The 26,630-nt window shown below is 30.0% G+C and overlaps 2 protein-coding genes across 8 annotated transcripts in view; one reads left to right on the top strand and one right to left on the bottom strand.

The window, feature by feature from the left end:
* Positions 1–26,630, bottom strand: part of LOC119602636 (acid sphingomyelinase-like phosphodiesterase 3b) — a 281,130-nt gene that overhangs the window by 212,018 nt on the left and 42,482 nt on the right. The window lies entirely within an intron of this gene.
* On the top strand, positions 223–24,690 carry LOC119602638 (translation initiation factor IF-2). Of its 7 annotated transcripts, none has more exons than XM_037954253.1 (9): positions 225–348; positions 478–639; positions 6,748–6,899; positions 6,970–7,257; positions 7,326–7,587; positions 7,644–8,205; positions 8,943–9,226; positions 15,818–16,035; positions 23,994–24,690. In XM_037954253.1, exons 2-9 carry the CDS (start codon positions 541–543, stop codon positions 24,157–24,159), a joined length of 2,031 nt encoding a protein of 676 aa, XP_037810181.1. In that variant the 5' UTR covers positions 225–348; positions 478–540; the 3' UTR covers positions 24,160–24,690. The 7 variants fall into 7 exon arrangements, with proteins under 7 accessions (XP_037810182.1, XP_037810181.1, XP_037810186.1 ...); XM_037954258.1 differs by lacking the exon at positions 23,994–24,690 and adding exons at positions 20,601–20,656; positions 23,370–23,407 and having other exon boundaries at positions 274–639; XM_037954257.1 differs by lacking the exon at positions 23,994–24,690 and adding exons at positions 20,601–20,656; positions 20,736–21,446 and having other exon boundaries at positions 274–639.

Genomic DNA, 26,630 nt, shown 5'->3' with positions numbered 1-26,630 from the left:
CCAACTAAATATCAAACAGTTTTGCAATTATTCGCCAGAAAAAAATACTAATTCATACACTTAACCACAATTTGGCATATAAAAGTGACCAACACTATCACTCACATCCACAAAAAATAATCGATTAAAGTAACAATGAAATGTCTTTGGCCGAAATCAACCTAAACGTATATCGAGACTACAGAACAAAAAAAAAAAAACTGAAAAAAATTCAATTAATTAAAAGCGATATATTGTTCTCTAGCTGCATAAAAACGGCCATAGAAAGTATATGTCAATTATTCAAATCATTCGCTTGGTTACATTAGAAGAATTTTGTGTGAATTTTCATTCACTGCGGTCATTACGGTATTTTTCAATTTAAAATAGAAAACTAATTTCTCTCTGATAATACGGATTACGTTTTGAACTGAAAAAAAAACTTAAAAGAATATAAATTGAAATAAATAATAAAAATCTTTCTAACAATTATTTCAGAGTGAATTAAAAGCAAACAGATAATAATAAAAATAAAAATTTATAGAAAATCAATCGATCAAAATGGTGATTGATATTAAAATGTGTCGTTTTGAAAATGTCCCTTGGGGCTTTCGCTTGGTCGGTGGTTCGGATTTTGAATTTCCATTAACGGTGGTTAAGGTTAGAATTTATATTATAACAAAGCAAAGTGTTTAGTACATACATACATATAAAAAGTAATATATATATATTACTTTTATAACAATTTATCAATTTGTGTGTGTTCCTACTCAAAATCCCTGCAACTTTCCACCCACTTTTGAAGTTTTTTTTTTATTGTATTGTATTTTGTTCCTGCTGAAGTGATAAAAGTAAAAAAAAAATATCGTAATAAAAATAAAATCTATACGAGTATAAAATGAATGAATAAAATTGCATCTAATGCATTTTCAATGTTGTTACGTAATTGAGAGATGGATTGTGTAAAATATAAGAGGAATAATAATATTTGTACATATAAAAATATATATTTTTGTTACTGTTTTTATTTACAATATGGTATTTTTGTGTAATGCGGAAATGTTATATGATTTCTTCACCTTCTTTTTTTGTACTTTTCATTTTCATCTTTTGAAGTGCTCAAGGTGTTTGAGTTCGTTAAGAGCAAAATACAAAAAAAAAAAAAGAAACTGTAACAGCAAACGAATTGCATTTGTTTGTTGAATTTAAAAGGTACAATGTGAATACGTGTATAACCTCAAAAGATTGTAGAAATTGCAAATATAAATCTTTTTAACAAATTCTTTTTTTAAGATAATTTTTGTTTGAAAAATAATATTTATTTACATGAAATAAAGTTGTAAATATATTTGAAATTCCACCGAAAATTATAGTTCTTCGGTAATATCGGAAAACAGCAAACTCAATTATCGGCAAAGTATTCGATCTCATGATCTCTTCCTTTTACATATATTTAAGATTACACCACATACATTTGTACATGACGAATTGCTCACTCCCTGGTTGAGGCGAAATCAAAAAATTACAGCCATATTTATATAGTTGATGTAAAAAATCTCCATTTAATGCAGTAGTAATAAAGGAATAAATATATCTAAATTCAAATCAACTTCAAAATTGCCTTCATAAATGTAATTCAATTTGAAATCATAAAACCTTATAACTACATAAAAACTGTGCATGTCAGCGCATATTGCATGAGTTTGTGGTACATATTGTGGCATATAAACGTTAAGATGTCAATAATAAATGCAATTTTGAAATAATTTTCTTTTTGTTATGGAATTGCGGAGAAATCAAGTATATTTATTCTACTTCACTACTGTCTCGAATATAGACTAGTCTAGATAATTCACTGGACTATTAAAGACTACATACAAACTATAGACTAAATTAAAGACTATTCCATAGACTAGACTATAGACTAGAATATAGACTAGACTATAGACTAGACTATAGACTAGACTATAGACTAGACTATAGACTAGACTATAGACTAGACTATAGACTAGACTATAGACTAGACTATAGACTAGACTATAGACTAGACTATAGACTAGACTATAGACTAGACTATAGACTATAGACTAGACTAGACTATAGACTAGACTATAGACTAGACTAGACTATAGACTAGACTAGACTATAGACTAGACTATAGACTAGACTATAGACTAGACTATAGACTAGACTATACTATAGACTAGACTATAGACTAGACTATACTATAGACTAGACTATAGACTATACTATAGACTATAGACTAGACTATAGACTATACTATAGACTAGACTATACTATAGACTAGACTATAGACTAGACTATACTATAGACTAGACTATAGACTAGACTATACTATAGACTAGACTATAGACTAGACTATAGACTAGACTATACTATAGACTAGACTATAGACTAATAGACTAGACTATAGACTAGACTATACTAGACTATAGACTAGACTAGAGACTAGACTAGACTAGACTATAGACTAGACATAGACTAGACTATAGACTAGACTATAGACTAGACTATAGACTAGACTATAGACTAGACTATAGACTAGACTATAGACTAGACTATAGACTAGACATAGACTAGATAGACTAGACTATAGACTAGACTATAGACTAGACTATAGACTAGACTATAGACTAGACTATAGACTAGACTATATAGACTAGACTATAGACTAGACTATAGACTAGACTATAGACTAGACTATAGACTAACTATAGACTAGACTATAGACTAGACTTAGACTAGACTAGACTATAGACTAGACTATAGACTAGACTATAGACTAGACTATAGACTAGACTATAGACTAGACTATAGACTAGACTATAGACTAGACTATAGACTAGACCTATAGACTAGACTATAGACTAGACTATAGACTAGACTATAGACTAGATATAGACTAGACTATAGACTAGACTATAGACTAGACTATAGACTAGAATATAGACTAGACTATAGACTAGACTATAGACTAGACTATAGACTAGACTATAGACTAGACTATAGACTAGACTATAGACTAGACTATAGACTAGACTATAGACTAGACTAAGACTAGACTATAGACTAGACTATAGACTAGACTATAGACTAGACTATAGACTAGACTATAGACTAGACTATAGACTAGACTATAGACTAGACTATAGACTAGACTATAGACTAGCCTATAGACTAGACTATAGACTAGACTATAGACTAGACTATAGACTAGACTATAGACTAGACTATAGACTAGACTATAGACTAGACTATAGACTAGACTATAGACTAGACTATAGACTAGACTATAGACTAGACTATAGACTAGACTATAGACTAGACTATAGACTAGACTATAGACTAGACTATAGACTAGACTATAGACTAGACTATAGACTAGACTATAGACTAGACTATAGACTAGACTATAGACTAGACTATAGACTAGACTAGACTAGACTAGACTATAGACTAAACTATAGACTAGACTATAGACTAGACTAGACTATAGACTAAACTATAGACTAGACTATAGACTAAACTCTAGACTAGACTATAGACTACACAAAAATTAAAATCAGGTTAAAATGTTTAATGATATGTTTTTTTTGCTAGATAGATTAATCAATATAGATCCTTTTTCATTAAAAAATTAATATAAAAAAACTTTTTTTCGTTATTTTTGAAATTCTCCTGAATTACCCTTAGTACTAGACCTGCAAACTGCGCTGGGTCAAATGTTTTCACTGCTACAGCGTGTAATTACATTTGTTTTATTTTAATTTTTAATGCAAAAATATTTATAGTTTAAAAGTTTCATCAATTTACTCTTATTTCTATCACTCACTCCTGTACACTAAACATTGAAATTCAATTTAAAATATGTTTTTATTAAAAATCAATTTTGTGTATAAAAATTTAAACAAATAAAAGTAAACCAAATTCAGGACATTTGAAATAAGACTCTATTTATTATTTTGCCATTAAAAACATTGAAATAAGTATTTCTATAGAAACAATGAATGTCTCCAACATTTTTTCGAAGACATAAGAAATGAAAAACACTATAAAAAGGGAAAACCAAGTAAAAAACAAAAAACTTAAACACAAAATTGTGTAAAAGAAATAAATAATAAATGAGAAAAACATTTGTACACTTCTTTATAAAGGTCATTATTCTTTTGTGGGTTTCTATATTTTTTTTTTATTTGTATACTTTTTTCAATTCATTTCTCAAAAAACACCGCAAATAATTTACTTGTACTACATTAAACTCCCAAAAAAAAAATCTAAAACAATAAAAAAATTGAGTGAAAACCGAAAAATAAAAAAATGAAATACACACAAAACTAAAAATGCAAAATAAAAAATTTTCCCTTTTCTTTATTATACTCGGAAAACATTTACGAACAATAACAATACGTTTTGTAGTTGTAATAGTATAATTTCAATTTTCTAGTTCAATAGTTTAAAAAACTGTTATGTGAAGGTTGTTGTTATTGTTTCTATTTATTTCAGTTGATTTTAATGTTGATTATAATATGCCTGCTTGACAGACAGACAGCCAGCCAGCTAGCCAGACAGACATTTAGCCTGCTCGTGCCATATAAATTTCAATGCATTTTTCCGATACCACCAGCAAAACACAGAAGTCACACTCTCAATCACATTACAAATTCTCGTTTCATTTATTTTTATCTTTCCGCAAAATGTATTCTTAGCAATTTAGCACGCGTCTAATTTAATTGTCATTTAGAACGTCAATACACACAGACTTTTGTACTTTATAAACAAAAACAAATGTGATAAAATGTGCCAGGGAGAGAGAATGAGAATTAGTGAGAAACATAGTAGATAATAGAATCGAAAATGAAGTAAAAATCAAAATAATGTAGACCGCGAAAATCTATTCCGCCCCTACCTACATACTCATTGGTATTTTATTGAGAATTAATGTTTTAAGTGCTACGAAATTGGCACTTTCAATATTGTGCCTGCCTTTGGGTAATAATGTCAAATGTGATAGACAGCAGTTTTCAACACCATGCTAAATATTATGAAAATATTTTTTCTTGTAAATTTTTTGGATTTCGGCATATATTTTGTGGTTCAGTGGTAAACATAGCTTATTAAAAGTTATTCCATATATGTATGTATTTACTTAGTATGTAGAACAATTTTGATAACATTATTTTTCAGCTCTAGTTCAGTTCTAGTTTACTTCTAGTTCAGTTCTAGTTCAGTTCTAGTTCAGTTCTAGTTCAGTTCTAGTTCAGTTCTAGTTCAGTTCTAGTTCAGTTCTAGTTCAGTTCTAGTTCAGTTCTAGTTCAGTTCTAGTTCAGTTCTAGTTCAGTTCTAGTTCAGTTCTAGTTCAGTTCTAGTTCAGTTCTAGTTCAGTTCTAGTTCAGTTCTAGTTCAGTTCTAGTTCAGTTCTAGTTCAGTTCTAGTTCAGTTCTAGTTCAGTTCTAGTTCAGTTCTAGTTCAGTTCTAGTTCAGTTCTAGTTCAGTTCTAGTTCAGTTCTAGTTCAGTTCTAGTTCAGTTCTAGTTCAGTTCTAGTTCAGTTCTAGTTCAGTTCTAGTTCAGTTCTAGTTCAGTTCTAGTTCAGTTCTAGTTCAGTTCTAGTTCAGTTCTAGTTCAGTTCTAGTTCAGTTCTAGTTCAGTTCTAGTTCAGTTCTAGTTCAGTTCTAGTTCAGTTCTAGTTCAGTTCTAGTTCAGTTCTAGTTCAGTTCTAGTTCAGTTCTAGTTCAGTTCTAGTTCAGTTCTAGTTCAGTTCTAGTTCAGTTCTAGTTCAGTTCTAGTTCAGTTCTAGTTCAGTTCTAGTTCAGTTCTAGTTCAGTTCTAGTTCAGTTCTAGTTCAGTTCTAGTTCAGTTCTAGTTCAGTTCTAGTTCAGTTCTAGTTCAGTTCTAGTTCAGTTCTAGTTCAGTTCTAGTTCAGTTCTAGTTCAGTTTAGTTCAGTTCTAGTTTAGTTCTAGTTCAGTTCTAGTTCAGTTCTAGTTCAGTTCTAGTTCAGTTCTAGTTCAGTTCTAGTTCAGTTCTAGTTCAGTTCTAGTTCAGTTCAGTTTAGTTCAGTTCTAGTTCAGTTCTAGTTCAGTTCTAGTTCAGTTCTAGTTCAGTTCTAGTTCAGTTCTAGTTCAGTTCTAGTTCAGTTCTAGTTCAGTTCTAGTTCAGTTCTAGTTCAGTTCTAGTTCATTCTAGTTAGTTCAGTTCTAGTTCAGTTCTAGTTCAGTTCTAGTTCAGTTCTAGTTCAGTTCTAGTTCAGTTCTAGTTCAGTTCTAGTTCAGTTCTAGTTCAGTTCTAGTTCAGTTCTAGTTCAGTTCTAGTTCAGTTCTAGTTCAGTTCTAGTTCAGTTCTAGTTCAGTTCTAGTTCAGTTCTAGTTCAGTTCTAGTTCAGTTCTAGTTCAGTTCTAGTTCAGTTCTAGTACAGTTCTAATTCAGTTCTAGTTCAGTTCTAGTTTTAAAACAATTTAAAGTATAACATTCTTAAGTATGAAAAGTAAGCTTTCAAAATTTAAATTAAAGACCTTTTAAAAATTTTAAGGCGAAGGTAAGAGTATTAGCATAAAATAAATAGCATTATTCAGTTTATGTAATTCTGTTGTATGTCCTTTTGTCTTAAATGTATGTATTCCTTTTATAATCACATCTTTTGTTAGTTCACTTATTCTCTCCCTCTCTCTCTCTCTTTCTTGAAGCTTAACGTTTTAATTGAATTATAAAACAAGACGAAAATCTTATAATTTTTCTTTTGCTTCCTTTCAAGGTCACTGAAGGCAGCATTGCCGAAAGTGCCGGCTTAATGGTAGGCGATGTAATTGTACGCATTAATGACACCGCGGCCTCTCCACTAACCCACGATGAAACTAATAAAATTATCAAAGGTTGTGGTAATGTATTTTTCTTTGGTGTACAAAGGTAAAAACGAAAACAATAACATTTTGGTTGTTGCCATGTAATAACTAATTTTGTTTTGACATCCACACAGAGAAAATGAAGAAGAATATACGACTCCTAAGGCTTTTCCTGTTGCGGAACGTGTAAGTTCACCCAAATCATTTCTGGAAGCCAGGGCTGGTAGTGTAACACCACCTGTTATTGTTGATACACCAAACGAGGAGAAAGTTAAGGTATGTGAAGTGGACTATATGGCTGATTTGGAAGAGAGGCCCTGTTCGGTGCTGTCCGAAGAAACGGAAAGAAAATTGGTGGAAGAAGAAATTGCAGCTGTGTTATCTGGAGAATCGGAAGTTCTGCAGGAACACAATACCATGGGGTTTGTATTGAATTTAGAAGACTTGTTATGTGAATAGTTTTTAAGCAGGAGTTACAATTATATGTCAGAGTTAATTTCTATAGAATTTTTCCTAAACCTGGTGTTTGCATGAGCAGTGATGTCTTGCGTACTCTCAACGAGGAGGCCACTAAAACTAAAGCCGAAAAGGACAAGGAGAATCGTAAATGGACCACATTTTTACAGAAACCGGATCGTCCTATACCCAAAAGTAAGCAGCAAATAGAGGCAGAAAGACGTGCGGCCAATGCTTATAAAGTTAAAATTGTCAGGGGTTCAACTATATCGCGCTCGGTATCACCAGCACCACCAGTGAGTAGGCTTATTTAAATTTTTTGTTATTGCAATTAATTTGTTCACATTTAAAGCCCAAACCAGTGGAAGAGGTAAAACCACCCAAAGAGCCTACACCACCACCAGTAGTAGAGCCTGAACCAGAACCTGAACCAGAGCCAGAAGCTCCAACACCTGTTGATACTGAAGTACCCAATTTAGAGGAAACAAGTACTAATAACAACGAAAAGCCCCAACAACTAGAAGAAGAAGCCGAAAAAACAGATAAAGAAAAGGAAACTATACCAGAAGCAAAAGAAATCGAAGAAACTGATAAAGCCACCAACGAAGAAGAAACCTCCGAATCAACCCCAGCTAATGCAAACGAAGAAAAAGAGGAAACCAAATCTGAAGCTGTAATTGAAAAAACTGAAGAAGAATTAGCCTTGGAGCGACAATTAGCTGATGTGCAAAAACAATTAGCTGCTTTATCTAGTTTACCCAGTACCATACAATCGACATTGGATGCAGTTACCAAACAATTAGCCGATATATTGCCAACATTTAAATTACAACAGGAACAACCACGCAAACTCTCTGGTAGTGTAGCACGTGAAATAAGTTTGGAAAAAATCTCTGAAAATGCAGAGAATGAAGGTATTTAGTTACAATGAATGTGTTAAATATTTTAAGAACAATTTATTAAGCCAAACACTTTAGGGAAATGGAAAAGACAACACAATACAATTCCAATTGAAAAGATTTGCTAGAATAATATAATTTATGTAATAGTAGCACGCTACATTAATACTTATGGGAGGGTTTTGCTTTGGATACAATTTAGAAACTCTTTTGAAAAGATGTTCAGAAATTAACATTTTCAAAAATGTTCTAAAAGCGAAAAATTTTCAAAATTTTCTATAAAAAGAAAAATGAAATGTGAAATATTCGGTCTCTAAAGAAAAATATGTGTGCTTAATATGTTGATGTAGGGAGTCATATAATCGACCTTGATTTATATATACCTTTATCACTATTCGCATCATCTAACTACATGTGAATACAGTTAAAAACTAAGATTTATTATCACAATATTTAATTTTACAATACCTTGGAGATATTCACAGACACAGCACTCACATAGTACATACACACACACTGACTGACGGTTAGAAAAATGATTATTTCAAATAAATATAGAAATGAAGAACGAACTTAAACAATTTTATTATTTTCCATGAATTAAAATCATTTCTCTTCTACTCATTGTATCGTTTGTTCTTTCCTTTTATTTTCCGTCTATACGTCTGTCCTTCCACCCGCCTAACTGTTTTAATAAAATTTTCTCATTTCTAACACACTCTTCACCCTCTCTCGCCGCTTTCTTCTCGCAGACCCTGGAAATGATGAAAATAAGGATATTAAAGAAAATGACAACGTAGCTGAAAAATGTCATGAATCAGTTGATAATGTAAGCAGCAGCATTGGCAACCAAGATCCAGAGCAAAAACAGGATAATAAAGCTAACGAACAAATTGCGAATGACACTAATGAAGCGCGTGATACAATTGACAAGAATCCAATTAAGCAACAGGAAGCTGCTACCAAATACAACACAAGAAGCAGCAATGAGGAAACCCTTCAAATGGAGGAAGAGCAAAAATTAAAAAAACAAAAGGTAAGTTATTTAACAACAACAACGTAAAGTAACAAAACATTTATTTGTTTTCCTTTTTTTGCGAAATATAACAACAACTACAATTGTAATATTTGTAACCTAAAAATTTTAAATTATTTGGCAACAAAAAGAAAAATAACATTAACAACAACAATGGTAGTAGCAGTAATAGCTACAAAACATGTTGTTTAACCTTGACAGGATGTTATTGTGTAAAGAAAAATTGTTGGTATTTAATCCCATTAATAAATTGTACACAACGAAAAAAAATGTACAATGGTTAGACAACGTCCAAAAGTTTTTGACACACAATTCAAGTTTAGATAGATTAAATCAATTAATGCGATTAATTAAACAGATTTCAGAAACACTGTGTATTTAGTGTGGGCCATGATGAACATGTTTAGTATACACAAGTATCTAGTATAGACTTTTACTTTAAGTCTGTTTTCGTTATTATGTACTTAGTTAAAGAGTTTCACTCAAAATTATGTCAAAATGGCGAGTATTTAAGCCACGTGCAGCAGTAAAATAGTAAATATTTAATTGTTAAAAGCTCTTTGCAAAGATATTCGGTCAATTATTAACTTTTGTGCGATATAATTTTTATACCCTTCACCTTTGTGAGAAGGGTATATGTATATTAGTTTGTCATTCCGTTTGAAATTTCTATAATATAATTTCCCGATTCTATAAAGTGCATATATATTCTGGATCCTTATAGATATCGGATTTTTCAAAAGTGCCCAGATATCTGCGAGATCCGAAAGAAAATCAGCAAAATAGGTCCCATAAACAATGAAGATATGGGCAAAAATCTGAGACAACCTCTGAAAATTTCATCAAAAATTGAGAAACAAGAAATTAAGAATGTAGGGCACGGATTAAGTGATAACAAAAAGTGTACAATTTGTACTTTTTCGTTCTTCAAAAGGTACTTTTTGAATTTTCTTTAATATAAAACCTAAAAATATGAAATTAAGAATGTAGGGAGAAATTTTAGTACTTGTTCGTTCTTCAAATGGTACTTTTTGAATTTTTTATAATATTGAACCTAGAAACATGAAATAAAGAATGTAGGGCCCGGAGTAAGTGAGGACATATAAAAGGGGATATTTTGGTACTTTTTGGTTCTTCAAAAGGTACTTTTTGATTTTTCTATAGTATTGAACTTAGAAATATGAAATTAAGAATATAAAACCTATAAAAGGGATATTTTGTACTTTTTCATTCTTCAATTTTCTATAATATTGAACCTAGAAACATGAAATTAAGCATGTAGGGCCCGAAATAAGTGAGAACCTATAAAAGGGGATGTTTTGGTACTTTTTGAATTTTCTGTAATAAGCATGTAGGGCCCGGAGTAGATGATAACCTATAAAAGGGAATTTTTGGTGCTTTTTCGTTATTCTAAAGGTACTTTTGGAATTTTCTATAATATTGAACCTAGAAACATGAAATTAAGCATGTAGATTCCGGAGTAAGCGAGAACATATAAAAGGGAATGTTTTTGTTTAACACACTATGGTGAAGGGTATATAAGATTCGGCACAGCCGAATATAGAACTCTTACTTTCTTAAAAGGGTTTATAAAACAATAGATGGTGCTCGATATTTTAATATCCATACACAAACGATTTAAACAGGTCTAATTTACTATCGATTTTTAGAGGATTTGTGATAGAAAAAGTGATCCTATAAGTGGCAATGAAAACTTTTTTAAACAAAGTACATGACCAGAGGTCGTTGGTTCGATTCCCACCTGAGGCAATGGTAAAAGAGGCGCACAAGAGGCGTTACAGGTTTTAACTTTTTGTTGTCGGACAGGGAATAATCTGGACTATATGACGGGTGAGTCAAAATATCCTAACCACATCTGTCTAAAAGGTATTGGCCATAAAGATATTATCCTGCGATATTCTTCGAAAAGTTAAACAAATTCATTAGAAATGTTCAAGAGACCTCAAGTGGCAAGTTCTTGTTGAGTTTGATAACAATATTGATCCAGTAATACCTCAAATGCCTGGTCACCAAACTTTTCTAACTTGAATGGACGATCATCACTTCTCTCGCACATTGATCGAAATATAACTTGAACTAAGGAGATAAGCTAAAAATGTTATCACAAAACTGTAAAATCTATATTAACATACATACCAACATACAAAATTCAAAGTTTTCATAGAAAGTTTTGACTTTCAATCTGACCCTTATTTATTTAATCTCCACATAAAAGTGACCCACTGTCATATAAATCTCTTTAGCAAATCTAATTAATGTTAATGACTTCAATTGACTTTCTTTTTTCTTCTATTTCCGCTTAAATATTTCAAATATTTGCCCTAAAATAATGTCAAATATTGAAAATACAAAAAAAAAATGTCACAGCTGGCATTAAATTGACACTTATTAAAAAACATTAATTAGCCAACCCTCCAGCAAAGACTTCTAAATAACTGTAAATTAAGAGTCAGATTTACAACACTTTAAAATACCGACGCAACAACTTTTTATAACATTACATCAAGGTAATGTGAAAAATATTGCTCTATGTTACACCCCCTACATAGAAATATTTCAATAAAAAAAATTTAATTATTTTAATTAAGAGGCAATTATTACTGAGTGTTATTTTTTTTTTTTCGTTGAAAGAAAAAATATTTCGAAAAATTACAGGCTTGTTGTAAAAGCTGTCAAAGGGTAACTAACTGGAAATGTTATTTTCTAAAGGGTGGGAAATATTTGTAATTTTTTTTTTTTTCATTTTTAAAGCCTGCAAATAATTGCTTTTCAAACATAAAAAAGTATAAATTTAAATAATATTTAAAACAAAATTTTGTGAGTAGTTTGTGGTATTAAATGACAAATATTATTACAGCGAATTTCCTTTTATATAAATAAAATAATATGACTGAATATCTTTGTTTAAATCTGTTTAAATTTAATGGTATACACATATAAGAATAAAGGTCTTTGTTTATTAATGTCCATATAATTTTTCGAAATTTTTCCATATTTATTAAGCTTATTTTTATAGACCGGAAATCACGTTGAAAGTTTCCGTTTTACTTCCTCTTTTTAAAAACATGAAATCTGATATATTAAAAAACGGAAAGAAGAGCAACAAAATAAACAAATTACTTAATATAGATTGAAAATTTTAATTTTGTTGTAAATAAATATGTACAAATAAATTATTTTCACAGAAAAGTTAGAAAATTAAAAAAACAGCCGTAAAACGCCTAATCTACTTTAAATTAAGATTTATTTGCTTAACAGCAACCACCTGCCAAAAACGTTGTCAATTAATTTCTTGACTTAATAATATATTATTTAACAATTTTAATTTTAATTAATATTTTTGCCTACAGTATTTAAATGTATATCCACCTCTAACAGTTGTGTTTAAATTTGTACTGCTCTCTACTAAAACATTATTATCCCAAGAAAAAATACATAATAATAAAAACAATATTTTTCTTTAATTTTAAACCATTAATAGCTTAATAAAAAGTATTTTAAAGTCCAAATTCAAGAATTTACTTTTTTACAGCGTCTCACAGTACACTTTGAATTATAAAAATAAAATTGTATTCAAAGAAGCTGCTTTAATAACCTCAATAATAAAATCGAAAAAAAAAAAAAAAAAATATTTAGCTAAAACAAAAAAAGAAAAAATATATTAAAAAATATTATAATAAAAAAAGATTTAATGTTTCGAAATTAAAATGTTTGTTACTGCAATATATAATTACAATTTTTGTGCTATTATATAAACTTTTTTATGTTTATTTAAGATTTTTTAATATCAACAAAATATAAAATTAAACAATAAAAAACATAAACACAAAATCATACTCAAAAGCCATCATCACAAATCATAGTAGAAAATAAATTTTATTTTTTATAGATTTTATTTTTTTAAAGAGAACAGTGTGGGCAATGTGTTTGAGTACAATAGGTATTAGGTTAAGCAGAAAGGTTTATTTTTCCTTAATAAACTTACAATAAATCATTTGGAAAATTTAAAAAAAAGGAATATAGCTTAGTCTAGTCTATAGTCTAGTCTATAGTCTAGTCTATAGTCTAGTCTATCTAGTCTATAGTCTAGTCTATAGTCTAGTCTATAGTCTAGTCTATAGTCTAGTCTATAGTCTAGTCTATAGTCTAGTCTATAGTCTAGTCTATAGTCTAGTCTATAGTCTAGTCTATAGTCTAGTCTATAGTCTAGTCTATAGACTAGTCTATAGTCTAGTCTATAGTCTAGTCTATAGTCTAGTCTATAGTCTAGTCTATAGTCTAGTCTATAGTCTAGTCTATAGTCTAGTCTATAGTCTAGTATAGTCTAGTCTATAGTCTAGTCTATAGTCTAGTCTATAGTCTAGTCTATAGTCTCTATAGTCTAGTCTATAGTCTAGTCTATAGTCTAGTCTATAGTCTAGTCTATAGTCTAGTCTATAGTCTAGTCTATAGTCTAGTCTATAGTCTAGTCTATAGTCTAGTCTATAGTCTAGTCTATAGTCTAGTCTATAGTCTAGTCTATAGTCTAGTCTATAGTCTAGTCTATAGTCTAGTCTATAGTCTAGTCTATAGTCTAGTCTATAGCTAGTCTATAGTCTAGTCTATAGTCTAGTCTATAGTCTAGTCTATAGTCTAGTCTATAGTCTAGTCTATAGTCTAGTCTATAGTCTAGTCTATAGTCTAGTCTATAGTCTAGTCTATAGTCTAGTCTATAGTCTAGTCTATAGTCTAGTCTATAGTCTAGTCTATAGTCTAGTCTATAGTCTAGTCTATAGTCTAGTCTATAGTCTAGTCTATAGTCTAGTCTATAGCCTAGTCTATAGTCTAGTCTATAGTCTAGTCTATAGTCTAGTCTATAGTCTAGTCTATAGTCTAGTCTATAGTCTAGTCTATAGTCTAGTCTATAGTCTAGTCTATAGTCTAGTCTATAGTCTAGTCTATAGTCTAGTCTATAGTCTAGTCTATAGTCTATAGTCTAGTCTATGTCTATAGTCTAGTCTATAGTCTAGTCTATAGTCTAGTCTATAGTCTAGTCTATAGTCTAGTCTATAGTCTAGTCTATAGTCTAGTCTATAGTCTAGTCTATAGTCTAGTCTATAGTCTAGTCTATAGTCTAGTCTATAGTCTAGTCTATAGTCTAGTCTATAGTCTAGTCTATAGTCTAGTCTATAGTCTAGTCTATAGTCTAGTCTATAGTCTAGTCTATAGTCTAGTCTATAGTATAGTCTATAGTCTAGTCTATAGTCTAGTCTATAGTCTAGTCTATAGTCTAGTCTATAGTCTAGTCTATAGTCTAGTCTATAGTCTAGTCTATAGTCTAGTCTATAGTCTAGTCTATAGTCTAGTCTATAGTCTAGTCTATAGTCTAGTCTATAGTCTAGTCTATAGTCTAGTCTATAGTCTAGTCTAAAGTCTAGTCTATAGTCTAGTCTATAGTCTAGTCTATAGTCTAGTCTATAGTCTAGTCTATAGTCTAGTCTATAGTCTAGTCTATAGTCTAGTCTATAGTCTAGTCTATAGTCTAGTCTATAGTCTAGTCTATAGTCTAGTCTATAGTCTAGTCTATAGTCTACTCTTTAGTCTAGTCTATAGTCTAGTCTATAGTCTAGTCTATAGTCTAGTCTATAGTCTAGTCTATAGTCTAGTCTATAGTCTAGTCTATAGTCTACTCTATAGTCTAGTCTATAGTCTAGTCTATAGTCTAGTCTATAGTCTAGTCTATAGTCTAGTCTATAGTCTAGTCTATAGTCTAGTCTATAGTCTAGTCTATAGTCTAGTCTATAGTCTAGTCTATAGTCTAGTCTAGTCTATTAGTCTAGCCTAGTCTAGTCTATGTTCAAGTGTATAGTATAGTCTATAGTTCAGTCTAGTTTATAATATAGTCTAGTCTATATTATAGTCTACAATCTCGTCTATAGTCTAGTATATAGTATATGTATATTTTTTTCATTAGTTCTTTTAAGAGAATATCGAAATAAAATTTAATGATAAAAAGTGACTAAATAATTACTAATGTACCCTTATTAATATAAATGGCACATTTTGGCTAGACCTTTATGATGACGATATTGACAGTTTATAACTTGGACTTATAAGCTAAATACAGACATAGGAAAAAGGAAAGTTAATACCCATTATATTGAAATTTTCCAAATTTTTTTTACAAAAGGATGCTTATTAAAAAGGGCAAATTATTTAAGATCATTAGACTGTAATAATTATTAAAGGTATTTTATTTTTCTTTAACTTCTTTCTAACAGTTTACATTAACACAATATGTTTCTAACGGCGAAATTTTAATTTAAAAAGTCAGTGTTCACAATTATAGAATATTTACCCATTGACCATTAAACATATTGCCTGTACTGTGACCTTAACAACATTTTCACATAAAAATACATAAACGACAATAATAAACAAAATTTTGTTTGTGCAAAAAATTGATATTAAAAGAGAAAAACCAAAACCACCACCCAAAAAATATTAAAACAAAACAAAAAATAAAAATAAAAAAAAGCCAAGAAAAACAAGTTATTCATTTTGTCACACAAATATATTGTTGTAAAACAGAAATACGATGTCATTGAGGAGCTTGAAGAGCATTTGGAGCGTAAAAGCAATCCAAAACGTTCGAAACGTGCTTTTGGTCCGTTAACACCAGCATCGGATCGTCCTTTAGTATTACCCGGTGGTCGTCGTTGGTATCGTCCTAAGGATGCTTATAATGATGAATTCATAGCGGAAACATTAAGTGCACAAGCTGAGCTTATTACCGGCACTACTTTAGGGTAATTTTTTTCTTATATTTATAATAATTTTTAACTTATTTTTCAACGTATTTTTCTCATTCATTTGCATCTACTGTCGTAATTCATAAACTTCTGCTCATTTACTTCCTTCCCCACCCCTGCGAACATTTCAACATTTAGTGAGTTTTTCATTTATTTATTTCAATTTTTTTATGAATTTTCATTAATTCTTTTGGCCTTTTCATTTTCGCTCTCTTGCAATGAGAAGCGGGGGAAAAAAAACAGCAAAAGAAAAAAATTAATATCCTTATAAAAATAGTTGTTATTTGCTTGTTTGGGCTATATTCTTGGGTAGAATGCAGCCACTAGCCCTGTAGTCAGTCCGTATTTCAAAAGGGCGGATGTTTCTTCGAATATCCTTACACCCACAACAGCTTCCTTTTTTACTTCGAAGTAAAAACCAAGTCATTAATATTACGGGAAAAGAAAACTAAATAAAAATATAAAAGTAACACGTAAGGACTAAAGGAAAGAAATGAACAAAATACCTGCTACTTTTAAAAGCTATAGTTTTCCTAATAAAGTTTAGTCTAGTCTAGTCTATAGTGTAGTCTATAGTCTAGTCTATAGTGTAGTCTATAGTGTAGTCTATAGTGTAGTCTATAGTGTAGTCTATAGTGTAGTCTATAGTGTAGTCTATAGTCTAGTCTATAGTGTAGTCTATAGTGTAGTCTATAGTCTAGTCTATAGTCTAGTCTATAGTCTAGTCTATAGTCTAGTCTATAGTCTAGTCTATAGTCTAGTCTATAGTCTAGTCTATAGTCTAGTTATAGTCTAGTCTATAGTCTAGTCTATAGTCTAGTCTATAGTCTAGTCTATAGTCTAGTCTATAGTCTAGTCTATAGTCTAGTCTATAGTCTAGTCTATAGTCTAGTCTATAGTCTAGTCTATAGTCTAGTCTAGTCTATAGTCTAGTCTATAGTCTAGTCTATAGTCTAGTCTATAGTCTAGTCTATAGTCTAGTCTATAGTCTAGTCTATTGTCTAGTCTATAGTCTAGTCTATAGTCTAGTCTATAGTCTAGTCTATAGTCTAGTCTATAGTCTAGTCTATAGTCTAGTCTACAGTCTAGTCTATAGTCTAGTCTATAGTCTAGTCTATAGTCTAGTCTATAGTTTAACCTATAGTCTAGTTTATAGTCTTGTCAATAGTGTAGTCTATAGTCTAGTAGATTCAATATAATTTATCCCTTACGTAAAATGGGGCAAATGTACGAAAACTTATTAAAGTACTAGTTATAGATTCCAAAGTTAAGAAAAATATTTTCCTACATAATTTTATTTTCTTTATAAACCTTAACTTTTTTCATTTCTCTACAAACAAGTTTTATTATTTTACTTTCTTATTACATTTTTATATTCAACATTTTTTTATAATTTCTTATTTTACTTTTCTCTTTCATTTTGCTTCTTACATGTTTGATTTGCATTTCTTTTTGTGTCGTCATCATTATCATCATCATTATCAACAACAACAACTTTACCATGTTTTAAATTGACACTGAAAGGTGTAACTATGAAAGTCCTTACTTATCTTACGATTCAAGGTATATTTCTTTTTCCTCAAAGAACCAGCAAAAAAAAAAAAAAAAAACAGATAAAGAAAACCAAAAATACAGAATTCATATAAATAAAATATGTAGAATGTTTGTATGTATCTGGTGTAAAAAGTAGTTGATTGAGTGTATGTATTCGAGTGTCAATATACACTTTGCCAGAATAATTCAGTTGCCATAATTGCCTTGAATTTCAATTGAATCAGCTGAACAATTCATTTGCTACAACTCAATTGAATTGTACTACAGTGATAAGAATGAATGCAAATAAACAAATTCACTTATACATATTGTAAATGTACAATTTTGTGGGAATCCAATTGTGGTTGTGGCAATCAAATTGTTCTTTTCACTACTTGTATTTTGCATTTTATATGATGTATGTTTTTTCACATATTTTAACGTTCATTTTATGAAACAATCATGTACTTATTGTTCTTTTCTGCTCGAGTTTTATTAATATGTTTTGTTTATTAATAATTTACTTTTGCTTGCTGTATGCATTTATTTTTTCATTAGCGTATGTACTTTATTACTTATGGACTTGGTTTGAATAAAGCAACATTTGTTTAATATAGAACATTTGAATTCAAATTCATTCTGCAAGAAGTAAAGAGGTGTGGGTCAAGCTTGTCAACATTTATGAAAACTTTTGGTTTTTTAAATTTGGATTTTTAGCTATTTTCCAGTATTGTACAATTTCATACTATGTATAAACTTTTCTTATTCCGAATGAAAATGTTTTGAGAAAATGTCATGTTCGATTCATAATATTTACTATGGAAAAATAAACAAATTGTTAACATTTTTGGAGTGATCTCTTTTTGGGGTCATTGAACCCGCTCAGATAGGTTGATAGTCAAAGCTTAAAATCGAAAACAACTCCTCTCTAAAGATATAAAATTTTATCGAAATAACTTTTCAGAAATTATTTTTCTTTGTAGAATGGGGCTTAGGGTATAGGGTCAAAAATAAATATGGCCATTTTCATGTCAATTCATTAATCGATTTGGATGAAATTGGCACCAAGATTAATTTTATTGAATAGTAGGCCAGATACAACTGCCCGACTTAGAGGGGGTCAAAGTTGGATATTTTGGTCATACAGGGTTTTATTCAAATGAGTGTCATTTTTCACCTATTGGTCCTAGCAAAATTGTCCAAAGAAGTTCAGATAGATATTTCTTCATTGTTTCATTCTTTTATTTTTTGTTTTTTTTTTTTTTTTTTGCTCAAAAGAAAGCTTATACAATTTCCTTTAAGGGCTTTTAGTCCCATAATGGGATGCGAGTGGGATATATATCAGAAGAAAGCTTAGAACGTTTAATTTAAGAGTTTTGTAGTTACTTAGTTAACAATAGTACTAACCGTTAGGGTTCTATAGTTGAAACGAAAAGTCGACTTTTTGCATTTAGTTAAAAGTCGACTTTTCGACTTTTTGCATTTTATGAAAAGTCGATTTTTCGACTTTCTTCATGTTATGAAAAGTCGACTTTAAGACTTTTTGACTTTTAGTATTTTATAAATACTTGACTTTTCGACTTTTTCCGACTTATTTCGATTTTTTCCGACTTTTCGACTTTTTCCGACTTTTCGACTTTTTCCGACTTTTTGACTTTTTTCGAGTTTTTGACTTTTTTTACACTTTTTTTTAAATTTTCGACTAATTTTGACTTTTTTCTACTATTTTCGAGTTTTCGACTTTTCGACTTTTTAAGGCTTTTTGACTTTTTTTGACTTTTTTCGACTTATCGACTTTTATTTACAAAGTCGACTTTTCGACTTTTTTCGTAGACGATAGTCGAGTATTCGACTTTTCGATTGTTCGATTTATATGAGAATTTATATGAGTGCTGGCCTTTTCATTGTCTAACGTGTATTCAATACCGCCTTCGCTAAAAATATATTTTGGCATCCGAAAATTTTTTGGGGTTACCATTATATATTAGACTAGCTTTTTGTACCCGGCGTTGCCCGGGATTTTAAGTGATTTATAATATTAAATCTATAGATCAGTGCATGCAAATTAACATTGACTTTGCTTTTTACCCCTCTAATTTTAACAACTTCTACTTGGATAGGCCATATGACCCAACATACGTCTAATCATATAGTGCCGAGTAATAATGCGTACGAATTTCTATCAGGGACCAAAATAGTCAAAGTGCTTCTCATTGTGAGACAGAGCTAAGACATTTAGGCTATTCTACAAGTGGTAATAGTGCTATGCAACATGTTCATACAAAATATTATGATTACAGCTTTTAGTGAGATATTCCATACCTTTCATTAAATTTAGAAGTCATCTTACTTACCTAAAATGAGAACATAAAATTAAATAGGATATTAGTATTTTCATAAAATAAACATTTTAATTAAGGCCTGCACAAGACAACAATAATGCGACAATTTGCTAAAAAAAAAATTTGGTGATATGTTATCAAAAATCTAGGCTTTGTACATGACTAAATAATATATCTGTATATCAATAGTCAAATATGTTAATAATCATTTTCATTAAACTTTCATTTTGGCCATTTGTGGGTTAAGCCAGTGATTACCCTATAAATATATTATTCTTCATTAACCACCCTCTCATTACTTTATGAACTTAAAGTAAAAACATTTAAATATAAATTTTTTTTTATTACTCAAAAATTATCAATATTTTATCATCATATACAAATTGAACTTTTCTTTTACTCCTTTAATCTTTAATTAAACTGAAATATTTATTTATAAAAACACATACATACATACAAATCGCTATAAAAGTGAAAGTAAACGTTTATTTTTATACAGATATGCATGTGAAATTTAAATAAATGCATGTATGTATATGTAATTTAATTTATTTGATTAATATTTTGTTTATTTTTATTTTTATTTTTCATCTTTTGCCAAACCAACCAACCAACCATACCTTCAGTGCCTGTTGTTGTGTTGTTTATGTTGATTTCTTTCATTTATTTGTTTGGTTTTTATTGTAGATTGAACTTTGGAATCGCTTATTTACTGGTGAAAATATTTCCCGTTCAGTTTTTCGGTAAGTATTTATATGTGTGCCAGTACGTGTAAAGGCAAGAAAAATATATAAATATATTGATTTTCTTTTTCTGGTGCAGAAAACTTAAGTAAGATACAAACGATATCTGTGCTCATTAGCCATAATAGCCTATGTTGAAAATCGCGCTTTAAAGATATATCATTTTGTAAAACTATACTTCTTCAGAGAAATAAAGTAACATGTAGAATAACAATTCGCTCTAACTTAAGTCGACTTAGGCTATTATCACTTGCGACCTGAGAAGACCTTAAGAAAAGTAAAAATAAAGAATACAACAAGTGAAAAGAAGAAAAAAACAACATTTAACGCTTGATTTAATACAAATATATGTGATATGGCATACTTTTGCATTTCTCTCAGCCGTAAAGTTCATTAAAATATATGTAATATCTGACAAAAATAAAAGTTTAAGATTAATATTTTACAAAGGTGTGTTAATGTGTGCGTTCACAAGGGGTAAATGGGTCAAGAACGAATTATGTAGTTGAAAAAAATGTAAATACAACTTGAAGAGCTAAGTAAAAGAAACACCATTAAGTTCTTCCTTTTTTTCTTTAACAAAATTAAAACGTTTATAAAATAAAAATTTGATTATGCATAAGGTTATTGTAGCTTAATATCCTCACTTGTTCATGGTTCATGTACCATATAATCACCCGTATCATTTAACTATTTCTTTCATCATATTTATTTAAGTATGCAGGTGATGATCTTTAATAGAACATTCCTTTCACCGGAATTTGAAATCAATGACTGCCCCAGTTTATAGTCCTTTCACCGGAATTTGAAATCAGTGATTGCCCCAGTTTATAGTCCCGAACTACTTGTACTTGTAGCTCATGTATACTTCGGGATAGGCATGAAAATGTCTGTACTTTAGTATTAGAATATAGACTAGACTATAGACTAGAATTTAGGCTAGACTATAGACTAGAATATAGGCTAGATCATAGACTAGAATATGTGGAAGATCATAGACTAGATGACAGACTAGACTACAGACAGAGTACACTATATTCTATAGTCTAGCCTGTAGTCCAGTCTATAGTCTAGTCTATAGTCTAGTCTATAGTCTAGTCTATAGTCTAGTCTATAGTCTAGTCTATAGTCTAGTCTATAGTCTAGTCTATAGTCTAGTCCATAGTCTAGTCTATAGTCTAGTCTATAGTCTAGTCTATAGTCTAGTCTATAGTCTAGTCTATAGTCTAGTCTATAGTCTAGTCTATAGTCTAGTCTATAGTCTAGTCTATAGTCTAGTCTATAGTCTAGTCTATAGTCTAGTCTATAGTCTAGTCTATAGTCTAGTCTATAGTCTAGTCTATAGTCTAGTCTATAGTCTAGTCTATAGTCTAGTCTATAGTCTAGTCTATAGTCTAGTCTATAGTCTAGTCTATAGTCTAGTCTATAGTCTAGTCTATAGTCTAGTCTATAGTCTAGTCTATAGTCTAGTCTATAGTCTAGTCTATAGTCTAGTCTATAGTCTAGTCTATAGTCTAGTCTATAGTCTAGTCTAGTCTATAGTCTAGTCTATAGTCTAGTCTATTGTCTAGTCTATAGTGTAGTCTATAGTCTAGTCTATAGTCTAGTCAATAGTCTAGTCTATAGTCTAGTCTATAGTCTAGTCTATAGTCTAGTCTATAGTCTAGTCTATAGTCTAGTCTATAGTCTAGTCTATAGCCTAGTCTATAGTCTAGTCTATAGTCTAGTCTATAGTCTAGTCTATAGTCTAGTCTATAATCTAGTGTATAGTCTAGTCTATAGTCTAGTCTATAGTCTAGTCTATAGTCTAGTCTTTAGTCTAGTCTATAGTCTAGTCTATAGTCTAGTCTATAGTCTAGTCTATAGTCTAGTCTCTAGTCTAGTCTATAGTCTAGTCTATAGTCTAGTCTATAGTCTAGTTTATAGTCTAGTCTATAGTCTAGTCTATAGTCTAGTCTATAGTCAAGACATTCATATCCAAAAATATGTATAATCAAATATATGAGTTGGATTTTATACGTATCTAGAAAATTTATGCACAGAATTTGGAACTTTTTTTTAAATATGACTTAAATTCGTAGCCCGGGGATTTAAGAGCTCTATATGCCAAAAATGCATTCTGAGTAAATCGATGTTGAAGTTTAACATAATTTTTCTAAAAAAAACTGCCCTTTAAAATTTTGTAATTTTTTTTACCATATATTTGTTTTGAAATAAAGATTCTGAGGAACATTTTTTACACCCCGATCTCAGCTACAAGGTGATATTTTAAAGGGTAATAAAAATATCGATGTAGCTCAGCAACCAGATGAGATAGCCGAAAACGGATTGCAGATTTGAAAAATTTTGGAACCAAAACTATGTATGTTGGCTTCCTTAACTCAAAATTGTCAAAATGGCGTATAGAGCAATTAAATCCCCTAACTAGGAGATTATAAAAATAGAATATTTAAAAAAATATTCAAAGAGTTAAAAAAGAAAAAGGCCACAATATTTTAAATGGTAAAATTTCCCTTTTAATATAGCAGAGGTATACATAATGAATAAGTAAGTAATAATAAAAGGATATCTGAAGAAATTAAATTAAAAAATCGAATTTTTAATCAAATCTTTAAAAAAAAATACATTAAATATATTTTCTGCATTTAGATGTAACTAAAATCTCATACAATTTATCATTCTTTAATAAATATTTCATAAATTTGTTTTATAGCGAATATCATAAAAAATCGGTAACAAAACAAGTGGAATATGAAAGGTTTGAGCATCTTATAATTTATTTTAATTTTTTTTTCAACCTCTTTCATTATTTGTTATTTTGACAAAAAAAGGGGAGCATGTTGTTTATATACGATTTTATTTTTTCTTGCATCATATGTGTGTGGTTTGGTTGAAATGAGTTTTATTTGAAATGACTTTTTTGTTTGAAATAACTTGTATATTTTGTGTATTAGAAATAAAATTCATTATACTTTTTTATGTATTTTTTTTTCGTATTATTTTTACATATTTATTTTTCACATACAACTCAGTTTTTGTAACAAACCGCTTTGTTGTTTTAGAAATCATAAAAAAGCATCCCCATAATATAAAATTTATATTTTCTTTTACAACAAATCAACATTTGATTATTATAACATATTCAATATTTTTTTTGTTTGCAATATTATTTTTTTACCCCTATAGCTTTTTTATCTAAAAAAATCTTTTCATTTCTCTATTTTTTTCTTTTGAAATATTTCTGTTTTTTGCTGCTGCTGCTGCCACAAATGAAATACAAAAACCAACGAATGAACTAAATCAAACCAATAATACGAAAAAAAACACAAACATGTAGAGTCAACTTCATGAAGTATCAGAAACCTGAGAAAAAAATTGACTTGAATAGAAGTGAAGTTTACAAAGTAATACATCATTTGGACCGACAACCAGTACGCGGCATTGAAGTACGACCACCCGTAGTGCCGGCCGAAGTCGATATAAGAAAATCCCTACATTCTTAAACCAACTAACAAAATATACACAAAACTAGTATGTGTGCCTGCAGAACATATGCTCCCAAAAAGCGGTGGTGCTGCCAGTAGTGATTGAAATATAAGTTTGTTGCAACCTGATTATATTCTGCTGGGTTTTTCTTTTTTTAAATTTTGTTTGGCATGGCTGGCAATACCAACATGAATGTTGCAGAATTAAAGAAAAAAAATTGTAAAACTTAACAAAAAGTTAAACATACTGCTGGATTTGTGTCATCCTAGTTGTACATTAGTTCTTATGGTAGTTTTATACAAAAAAAATCTAAAAATATAAAAGAAAGTTCTAGTTTTTGAGCACTAAGTTCTGTTCAGTTTTTCCTTTTACATTTCTTTATTCTTTAAAATATTTCAATGTAAAATGTCAGACAATCCAAAGAACTTTAAATGTAACTTGATAAAAATAAAAATCACACAAAAAAGTAAAAGAAACAACACATAATTTTCTTTTATTATACCACAATTGTTGGCAATAAAATGAGTTTAAGTAAAGACGTTTCCAAACAACATGGTTTTTATTTGTATTCGTTTTTTAGAATGTAAGAATATTTTACTTTTTCCATAGCTGCCTACAACAAAGATTTTAATATTTCAAATTGTTACTATAGTTCAATTTGTGGTTGTCAGTAACTTGGTATGAATGTATGAATGTAATGTTAGGGAAGAGTATTTTTCTAGGAGTCCGGCTTACTTTGTGTAAAATCGATTGATATTACTCTTAAAATAGAATAGACTATATACTAGACTATAAACTAGACCACAAACTTAATTATAAACTAGAATATAGACCAACTACAATACAGGCTAGACTTCGGGAAATACTAAAGATTAAATTACAGGCAAAACTTTATACTAGAACATAGACTATAATATAAACTAGGCTACAGACTAGACCATAGACTAGACTGTAGATTAGACTTTGAGCTAAAAGAATAGACTATAAACCACACTAAAGACCATACTATAGACTATAGACTAGACAATAGACTAGACTAGACTATAGACTAGACTATAGACTAGATTATGGACAGGACTATAGACTAGACTATAGACTAGACTATAGACTAGACTATAGACTAGACTATAGACTAGACTATAGACTAGACTATAGACTAGACTATAGACTAGACTATAGACTAGACTATAGACTAGACTATAGACTAGACTATAGACTAGACTATAGACTAGACTATAGACTAGACTATAGACTAGACTATAGACTAGACTATAGACTAGACTATAGACTAGACTATAGACTAGACTATAGACTAGACTATAGACTAGACTATAGACTAGACTATAGACTAGACTATAGACTAGACTATAGACTAGACTATAGACTAGACTATAGACTAGACTATAGACTAGACTATAGACTAGACTATAGACTAGACTATAGACTAGACTATAGACTAGACTATAGACTAGACTATAGACTAGACTATAGACTAGACTATAGACTAGACTATAGACTAGACTATAGACTAGACTATAGACTAGACTATAGACTAGACTATAGACTAGACTATAGACTAGACTATAGACTAGACTATAGACTAGACTATAGACTAGACTATAGACTAGACTATAGACTAGACTATAGACTAGACTATAGACTAGACTATAGACTAGACTATAGACTAGACTATAGACTAGACTATAGACTAGACTATAGACTAGACTATAGACTAGACTATAGACTAGACTATAGACTAGACTATAGACTAGACTATAGACTAGACTATAGACTAGACTATAGACTAGACTATAGACTAGACTATAGACTAGACTATAGACTAGACTATAGACTAGACTATAGACTAGACTATAGACTAGACTATAGACTAGACTATAGACTAGACTATAGACTAGACTAAAGACTAGACTATAGACTAGACTATAGGACTAGACTATAGACTAGACTATAGACTAGACTATAGACTAGACTAGACTAGACTAGACTAGATATAGACTAGACTATAGACTAGTCCTCAGAATGAAATAATTTGTCAAAATTTATTTCAGAAATCTCCCCTAATAAATCTCTAGATGTTAGTATTAACAGGAAGTCCTAAAAACAACAAAAATATAATGGTAATGAAATTGGCAGCATAACCTGCTATTAAAAATATGTTAATATGTGTGGCTACTACTACAACTGTTGCCACAAAAAATTCTATAACCAACAGCTTACTTTGGCTTGCTACAACTCTTTATAATGCATATGCCACTAGGGGAATACTCAAGTGACAGCTAAATGGTAAGTTTGTATAAATGGCGAAGAGAGGGAGAGGGAAAGGAGAGAAGTTTTCCGAGGAGGAAATCATTAGAAAAATATTAAAATTTATACACATGCTAATGTTACAAGGTTTTGATTTTATCAAAATTAATGCACGAGTTGACATTTGAAATAAATACATAAATAACTACAACTTATTTCAAGA

This window comes from Lucilia sericata, unplaced genomic scaffold (assembly GCF_015586225.1).
Source record: "Lucilia sericata isolate MDLA Ls3-8-SP2 unplaced genomic scaffold, ASM1558622v1 Contig000246F_arrow, whole genome shotgun sequence".
Classification (NCBI taxonomy): domain Eukaryota; kingdom Metazoa; phylum Arthropoda; class Insecta; order Diptera; family Calliphoridae; genus Lucilia; species Lucilia sericata.
The sequence above is the reverse complement of the archived record's forward strand: the minus strand, read 5'-3'. Positions and strand labels throughout refer to the sequence as shown.

Bases quoted from the DNA above. Each gene is read 5' to 3' on its own strand.
- LOC119602638 (XM_037954253.1), top strand. From the start codon at position 541: ATGGTGATTGATATTAAAATGTGTCGTTTTGAAAATGTCCCTTGGGGC. The intron at 640-6,747 runs GTTAGAATTTAT...CTTCCTTTCAAG, and splicing joins TTCCATTAACGGTGGTTAAG to GTCACTGAAGGCAGCATTGC. The intron at 16,036-23,993 runs GTAATTTTTTTC...ACAAACATGTAG, and splicing joins ATTACCGGCACTACTTTAGG to AGTCAACTTCATGAAGTATC.